This window comes from Tarenaya hassleriana, unplaced genomic scaffold (assembly GCF_000463585.1).
Source record: "Tarenaya hassleriana unplaced genomic scaffold, ASM46358v1 Cleome1, whole genome shotgun sequence".
Classification (NCBI taxonomy): domain Eukaryota; kingdom Viridiplantae; phylum Streptophyta; class Magnoliopsida; order Brassicales; family Cleomaceae; genus Tarenaya; species Tarenaya hassleriana.
This window is the reverse complement of record NW_010960187.1, coordinates 2,637,132-2,645,997: the sequence shown is the minus strand read 5'-3', so window position 1 is coordinate 2,645,997 and position 8,866 is coordinate 2,637,132. Positions and strand designations below refer to the sequence as shown.

The 8,866-nt window shown below is 34.9% G+C and overlaps 1 protein-coding gene across 1 annotated transcript; it reads left to right on the top strand.

Moving 5' to 3' along the window:
• Positions 1–4,830: 4,830 nt before the first annotated feature.
• Positions 4,831–7,956, top strand: LOC104806754 (transport inhibitor response 1-like protein). The gene is made up of 3 exons (XM_010531809.2): positions 4,831–5,648; positions 5,923–6,421; positions 6,505–7,956. The coding sequence occupies exons 1-3, from the start codon at positions 5,014–5,016 to the stop codon at positions 7,258–7,260; spliced, it is 1,890 nt and encodes a 629-aa protein (XP_010530111.1). The 5' UTR covers positions 4,831–5,013; the 3' UTR covers positions 7,261–7,956.
• Positions 7,957–8,866: the final 910 nt, after the last annotated feature.

The following is an 8,866-nucleotide window of genomic DNA, read 5'->3' as shown; positions in this document are numbered from 1 at the left end:
GCTTCTTTCTCGTGGAGATGTAGACATTATTGTGACATTTCCACTCTTATATATATATATATATATATATATATTACGTTTTGCAATCTATTGAATAAGAATGGCACGGGATTAATTAGTTAGATAGTCAGAGGCATATAGTCTCGGTAAAGTGAGAGAGGCACTGCAGGGATATAATTTTTTTTATATAATTTATAAGTTTACGGTCCATTCGATCCAATTATATTTTTTTAAAAAAATTGAAAAAATTCATGTAAATATTATTTCCAAAATAAAAAATTGAACTCTCTTATCAGTTGAACCAGCTGACTTTGTGTGATTCTTTTTTTTTGTTTTTGTAAATTTTACTAATTTCTACCCGTTTTCGTATTTTCACTCCATCGGGATATTCATAGATACCCATGAGGTGAGAATTTGAGAATCGGAGATTCAGATTTCTTTTTGTCCGCATCTAATATTTAGTTAATCAATGTTTAATATAATAAAGGTTCCAATTATGGAAGGGACATCAATGCTTAAATCTGATTTTACAATGCAATATATATACACACACAAACTGGGCCCAACTATTTTTCCTTCTCTAGTCTGTGTTAATTGTGATGGGCCAAGCCTTCTTATAAATGGGCCCAACTTTTTTTCCTTAATGGCTTCTTATTATGAGCCCGTCATAGTTTTCAGAATTACTTTTTTTTATCTTTTAATTGTTTTATACATATATATATATATATATATGTATATCTTTAATTATGAGCACATCATAATTTTCATAATTATTTTCTTTGTAAATCCATCGCTATTTATTGACAACGCAATTTTTCGTCATATATTTCATTGTTTTCGCCATGTTTTTTTATATATATATAGTGTATATGATAGTTGTTAGAAACTTACTAATATTTCGTAATATTTGATTTTTAAGAATACTTAAAGTGATTTTGTGTGCAAATGAATCAAAGTTTTGGTTATGGAAAAGCATAGAATATGTATTTGATGTTATGTCATATTGATGGTGAAATGGATTGATATTAGGTTCTAGAATTCAATGCAACGGATATAGGTCTTGTTTGCAGGATTGCCTAATTTTATTTTAAATTTAGGGTTTGGTAAAAGTCCAAAACGAATCTTCTATTTTCACGAAAGCTTATACATTTAAGCAAAAATTAAAAATCATATATCTGAACAAAAAAAAAATCGACCTTATTTGAAAATAATATTATTTTAGACGATAGTTACAAGCAAAATAAATAACCAATGATTAATTTAGACTAATTTTGCTAAAGTCATTTTACCTTGTATTTATTTTCTCGTTTATATATTTTTTTTATTAGTGCAAAACATCGACATTTCATTTGCCATCTCTGTCGATCCATATTATATTTGTCTTTCTTTTTTCGTTAATATTTATCTATAAAAAAGATCATTTGAAATCAAGATGTTTTCAAAACGACACTCGAATTTTGGATAACAAAAAAATATTTGAATATATAACACCGATATATTTAAATATGATATCTAAAAAAACGCATAATTATTTGTTTTATATAAAGTCATAGACCATTTGGCAAATTTTTTTATATTATAAAATCAATGGTATAATTGGTAAATTACATATATTCGGATATCTGATACCTAAAATATAAAATCTGAAATCGGAACTTGAATTATTGTAAAATCAGATTTTAGAAAATTCGAATCGATTGAAATCGTATATTTAAAGATAATTTTCCCTTTAATATCTTATTGCGTATGAGAGCGAGCTCTAGGGTCCGCACCGAAAGGCATGACGAGGACATTACGTCATGTGATATGGTGTCGTGAATTTAATTAGAAGAATTAATTGAAGTACTTATGTCATAAAGGTACACATTCTCTATTTAGTGGTCCATTTCAAAACTAGAGATGCCAAATAGACGGGTTGACTTGGGCGAAGCCGATTCAATTATATATATATATATATATATATATATATATATATATATATATAATTCATTTTTTTTATAAGTTGGGTTTTGTCCAAAATCCATCAAGATATCAGATTTTTGCTTATTGGGTTGGTTCAATCTATTTGATGAAATCCGACCCAATTGGTTTACCAACATTTCTTCATCTCTTTCACCGCCAATAAAAATCGATTTTTTTTTTTTATAAAAAAATTCATTACTTTCTATGATAACGACGGAAAACCCAATTATCTAATTTCCATCTACGAAATCGACTTTTTATTCGATTTTCATCATTCGAATCTTGGGAACGATTTCATAAATCTTTGAACGAAATCGATTTTGTAAGGAATGATGTTGAAATTTTTGTGGGTCCACTATAAAAAAAATGAATTATCTGCAATTTAGCTCATAATATTTTGATAAATACTAAGAACTTTGCCTATTTGAATTTGCATATTTCTAACATTTTTCTCGAAGCTTTCGCTAGTTTTCCAATGCATATTTTTTTTTGTGGAAGCTCCAAACAAAAATAAAAGAAATAAAAAATAAATAAATACGTAAAAAGATGAACATTGACGAGGACCTACCGTTGATACTTGGGGAAAGTTCAATGAACAAAAATAAACTCATGAAGTAGGATTCGGAATCATCCCCCAAAATTACAAGATTTGTCGGAAAACGTTACCTTTGGAAGTTTAATAATTGTACGAACATGTCAAGTTTGGTAAAAGACAGAAGAAACAACATGCACAAAACTCAATACGAGATTAAAAATATAATAATTATATTTCAATAGTTTTATGTAGATATAGTTTTATTCAAAAAATTTAAAATTATAATATATAAAGATTAATTATTTAAATTTGTAAATATTTTAGAAAAATAATAGTATATAATTTTTTAAATATTCTCTATCAATACTTAAAGAGGGATTTAGACGTTTGAAGGAGAACTAAACTATAAAAGAAAAAGTTAAAAAAACATATAATCATGAAATTGGCCCTTGATCTCATCATATAATTATCATAGCATATATCTCTCATTTTCTTACCTCAGTAATATTTTTTCCCCGAAGTTGTTTTTTAACCCATTAAGAATGCTACAAATGCTTATTTCATAATTTTGAGGAAAATACTGCATAAAAACGTAATTTAAAAAACCCAAATAAATACATAAAATTTTAAATTTCTAAATAAACATATAAACTGTTTTAAAATTGTGACGAGTTTACGTGATCAATCCGAATAACCCATCTAAAACGTTCATATATATAATTATATATATATATATATAATTTGGGCAGAATCTTCGGATTCTCTCGCTGTAATATATATATATACACGTTTGAAGAAATTCGAAAGGGTAAAATGGGAAAAGGAATAAGATAAGATGAGAACTGTAGATCCAAATGACAGATCATACAGCGACAAACGACGCAGAGGCTCCCCGACACAACACAGTCAGATATGCCTATTTTTTTTTTCTTATTTATTATTATTTTAAGTTTTTCCTCCATGCTTTCGTCTTATTTCATTTTAAAACACAAAAATTAAAATTAATTTTTTTATTAAAAAATCTCGCTAGACAACAACAAGGCGATGGCAAAATATATTCAGATATAATACCAGAGGTTGGCGGAGGTCCTCACGCGCCTACTGAGGCGCGTCTATGCCACGCTGAAATGAAGGGTTCGCCAAAAACCCTTGAAACAAATAGCCAAAAAAAAACAAAAAAAATTGTAAAAATAAAATTCGAAGATATTATTTTACTAATTCTGATTAAAAAAATTAAACATAATTTTAATTTTCCTACTGGATCATGCTTGCTTCTCTCTCGCTCTTTTAGGGGAAGTTTAAAGGCCTTTTTCCTTTTTTTTCTGTAATTGTTGGTCGTAGGCTTTTAGCTCCTGGATAATTCAGGGGACATCTTTGCATTTCGGTCCTCTAAATATTTTATTTATTCGATATCAACCCCATAATGAACTCTTTTGAAATTGCGCCCTATGAATCTTACAAATGTTATAAGAAAAAGTCAAAATTCCTCTTCAATTGTTTATGAGATTTATTCAATTATCTGTGGGTTACAGCAGAATTGCCTTGTCATTAAATTGAATAATATATTCAATAATTTATTTAGCATGGCTCGAAACGATGTGTATCATATTTTATTGTGGTATTTATGATATAAATTTCATTTTTTTAAATCTACTCAGTTTGTGTTTTCATTTTATATATTTTATCAATAATTAATTAATCAATCAGAATATTTATGTCATTATTTAATTCTCTAAAAGATAATTTTTGTTAACTGGTATTCTAAGATGCAAATTTATTAAAAATGAAAAGAAAAATAAAATAGAGACATACTTATAAAAGCCTCATAAATTATACTATCTAAGGTAGATGATCTTTTAAACCAAAATAATAACTTTTTGATAAATTTAATTTTATTACATTTTGTTTACTCAAAATTTTATTGATTTACAATGAATAAAAAAACCCAACTTAAATATCCTTAATCGGGGATTTGTATATTTTGTCCGAGAATCTAATAAATTATTTAATCAAATGGGATTTCTATAAATTAACTTAGTGTACAGAAAAAGATTATATATGAAAAAGGAGAAAAAGAAAATTTATTATAGTAATAGATAAGAATACACCAATCATGTTTAACATTAAATGATGTAATAAATAAGTACAAAATTAATTACCTATATTGATCATCTTATATATAAAAGCTCACATTTATCATTTTCTCTTTCTAGGTAAAAATTTATTATGATTTATAGGTTAAATTAAACGATGTAATAAGGAAGTACAAATTAATGTATTTTTGGAAATTACAAGAAAAAGCTTATAAAAAAGAGGAAATAACCCCCAAATAATGGAGGCGTAGTGGAGGGGGAGAGAGAAACTCCAAACTCTCACACAAAGCTTTCTTCGTTTATCTATCGGTTCTTAATCTTGAAAAGTTCCAAGCTTTTGATCGGAGAGAGAAGGGGGGGAATTCTAGAGAGAGAAAACTAGGGTTTTCCGACAAGATTTGATTTGGGTTTGTTGTTTGATCTATGAGAGAAGATCGCTCGGAAATGTCGGAGGACGATGAGCGATCTCTGCCGTTGGATCTCAGCTCCGCCGCAATCGCTGAGCCATGTTCCTCTTCATCCCCGTCGTCTTCTTCCTCCGCCATCGGTGCTTCAAACAAGTCCCGGAACTGCAACTCCGCGTCTCCGGTGACTCCGCCGGTGTGCCTTGACCATGTCCTAGAGAACGTCCTCGAGAACGTGCTCCAGTTCCTGACCTCGAGATGCGACCGCAACGCCGCGTCATTGGTGTGCAGATCGTGGTTCCGGGTCGAGGCTTTGACGCGATCCGAGGTCTTCATCGGGAACTGCTACGCGCTGTCGCCGGCGAGGCTCACGCGCCGGTTTAAGCGCGTGAGGTCCCTGGTGCTCAAGGGGAAGCCAAGATTTGCTGATTTCAATCTCATGCCTCCGGGTTGGGGGGCTAACTTCGCGCCTTGGGTAGCCGCCATGGCCAAAGCTTACCCTTGGCTTGAAAAGGTCCATTTGAAGCGCATGTTCGTGACAGACGACGATCTGGCTCTCCTCGCTGAGGGGTTCCCTGGGTTCAAGGAGCTTTCTTTGGTATGCTGTGAAGGGTTTGGGACCAGTGGCATCGCCATGGTTGCAAGCAAGTGCCGGTATGTTCACTGTTTTTTTAGTTGTGGTGTTCATATTGTTTTTTTTTTTTGGTAAGGTGGTGTTCATATTGTTGCTTCTTCGGACATGTATTATCTCTGGATGGAATCAAAACTTCTAGATCTGTTGTCCATGTTATGTTGCCGAATCCCTTCCTCTGCTCTGTACTTTGAATCTGGGAACCTAGAGAAATGCTTGATGGGTTGAGATAGATTTGTTGTTTAGTGAGAGTAGCATGAGTTTAACGTGAACTGATTGGTGCAAATCTTGTTTCAGACAGCTAAGAGTTCTTGATCTGATCGAGTCGGAGGTTACAGACGATGAGGTGGATTGGATTTCTTGTTTCCCGGAGGGAGAAATCCATCTGGAATCTCTGACATTTGATTGTGTAGAAGCTCCTATCAATTTCGAAGCATTGGAGAGGCTAGTCATTAGGTCACCGTTCTTGAGGAAACTTAGAGTGAACAGGTTCGTCTCCATAGAAGAGCTACACCGGCTGATGGTTCGAGCCCCGCAGATAACGAGCATTGGGACAGGTTCATTTAGCCCTGATAATATGCCTGACCCTGAGCTGGAAACGGATTACGCATCTGCATTCCGTGCTTGTAAATCCATCGTTTGTCTATCGGGATTCAGGGAGTTAATGCCGGAGTATCTACCTGCTATTTACCCCGTGTGCGCTAATCTCACCTCACTGAACTTCAGCTATGCTAACATTACTCCCGAGATGCTTAAGCCCGTCATACGCAATTGCCACAAACTGCAGGTCTTCTGGGTATGTATTGTGTCTCGTGATCTATATCTGCGGAATTTTTTGAGCTTTTTTTTTGTGTGCTCATTTTCAACTTTACAATGCAGACTCTTGACTCGATATGCGATGAAGGACTACAAGCAGTTGCTGCAACGTGTAAGGAACTTCGCGAGCTTCGGGTTTTCCCTTTTGATCCTCGGGAGGACAGCGAAGGTCCTGTCTCTGAAGTAGGTCTCCAAGCAATCTCTGAAGGTTGTAGGAAGCTAGAATCTATCCTGTACTTTTGCCAGCGAATGACGAATGCCGCCGTCATAGCCATGTCTGAGAATTGCCCCGAGCTGATTGTTTTCAGGCTTTGTATAATGGGTCGCCACAGGCCTGACCATGTGACTGGAAAGCCAATGGACGAGGGATTTGGTGCCATTGTTAAAAACTGCAAGAAGTTAACCCGATTGGCCGTGTCAGGTTTATTGACGGATCGGGCTTTCAGCTACATGGGAGAATATGGGAAAACCATTCGCACACTGTCTGTAGCATTTGCAGGGGACAGTGACATGGCTCTGAGATACGTCCTTGAGGGTTGTCCGAAACTGCAGAAGCTTGAAATCAGGGATAGCCCATTTGGGGATACCGCCCTTCGTGCTGGTATGCATCGCTATTACAACATGAGGTTCGTTTGGATGTCAGCTTGTACCATATCCCGGCAATGTTGCGGGGAGATTGCCCATGTGATGCCTAATCTCGTGGTGGAAGTGATTGAGTCAGAGGATGAGGAAAACAGCGATTTTGTTGAGACGTTGTACATGTACAGGTCCCTTGATGGCCCGAGGAAGGATGCCCCGAAATTTGTCACCATTTTATAGAGGATCTCTCTCCAAGTGCATCGAGGGCAAGAAAAGGTTTAGATACCTCACATTCTCCGAGACACCCTCCTCAAACGGGGGCCTTGGCAATTGTAACTTGACATTGAAGTGAACGGCGGTTTCCGATAGCAAAAGCCAGGATATGATCATGGTGGCATTTCATTTGCTCGGTCTAGTTTTTTCGTGAAAACGCTCTCTGCTTCATCGGAAGATGCATGTCTCAGTCTCAGTAAGTCCATCAAACAAAAAACTCCATGATTGTTGTATCATTTAGTTCTCTGTTTCTTTTCTTTCGATTTGGATATTCGTTATCTATTACCAACAAAAGGGAAGGCGGTCGGGTCGGAGGAGAAGAAGAAGAGAGCAAATGCCTGACCAGGAGGAGGAGGAACAAAACATTAGAACAAGTAAACACAGATGTCTTGTTTGTTTCCCCTTAGGACCAGCTTAGTTAGACAATGTGAGACTGTCTGAAAATTTTCCCCCTTTGAGGAATTTTATTTCTTTCTTTTTTTCTTCACTTATCAGCCTTATGTTTCCAATAAGCAGAACCTCTTTTTCTTCTCTGAGTTTTAGTTTTCTTCATCTCTAGCTGGCGAGAACCAATGAGGCACATCTCTCTCTTTTTCTGCATTCTTCTTTTCGCATTGCTTCTGTATACTTATCAATGCTACCAATTTGAAAACTTTGCAATAAGAACATCGCCCCCTCATGGCTAGCGAGTGACAGTTTTTGAGCTCTTTGCAGTTGGGTTTGCGCCTCATGCCTAAACCCCGAGTTTTCGTTCGGGTTTTTGTCTACGTCCCGCTCTCATACCGACCGTAAAACGATTGGTTCGATCTCGTTTTACCCCGAATCTATAAAAAAAATCCAAACTTTTTCACATATTTTGCCGGTATGATCAAGCATGGCAATCAGGATAAGCAAATGATTGTGGAGAAAGAGAGAAGGCAAGATTGCAAGATGGAAGAGGGTAAGAGCTTCTTATCCAAAAAGGACAAAAGTGATGAGAACAGTGAAGAGGATGACCAAAACAGCAAATCTCAATAAGAGAAAGGAGAAAGAAGCATGGCCTCTCCTTTTAACAGTTCCTTTTAGAGCAGCCCATCTTTGTCCCCCAAAAATTTAAAAAATTTTAAATTATAATTGTAAAAATTACAGAAAAATAAGAAAAGGACGGTGACAAAAAAAAAAAAAATGATGGTGGTGGATAGAGAAAGGGGAGCCATTGGATTGAATGATTGGTTGTGTGTGTATATATATATATATATTGATGTGATCATCTTACCAACTAAGGTACTAACCATTGGAAACCCATATGTTGTATCACACTTTTATATTCCCATCATTTGATCTTTAGACTTTGATTCAAATGGATGGTCCTGATTCACCCAAAAGCACCCATCCACTTTCCCCTAAATAAAAATAAATATGACACATAACCCTCTAGTTGCATGCATTTGTCCCAAATATATAAATCAAGCATTTGTCCTTTTAACCACTTTCAATTCCATTATAAGCTACTGAAAAAAAACTATAATAGGGTTAGAATAATTTGCACAGTAGCACAAAACAATGATGCCAAACCCCCCCCCCCCCAAAAAAA

Excerpts from the sequence above, each read along its gene's own strand:
- LOC104806754 (XM_010531809.2), top strand. The coding sequence starts at position 5,014 with ATGAGAGAAGATCGCTCGGAAATGTCGGAGGACGATGAGCGATCTCTG. Across the intron at positions 5,649-5,922 it reads ATGGTTGCAAGCAAGTGCCG|ACAGCTAAGAGTTCTTGATC; the intron begins GTATGTTCACTG and ends ATCTTGTTTCAG. Across the intron at positions 6,422-6,504 it reads ACAAACTGCAGGTCTTCTGG|ACTCTTGACTCGATATGCGA; the intron begins GTATGTATTGTG and ends TTTACAATGCAG.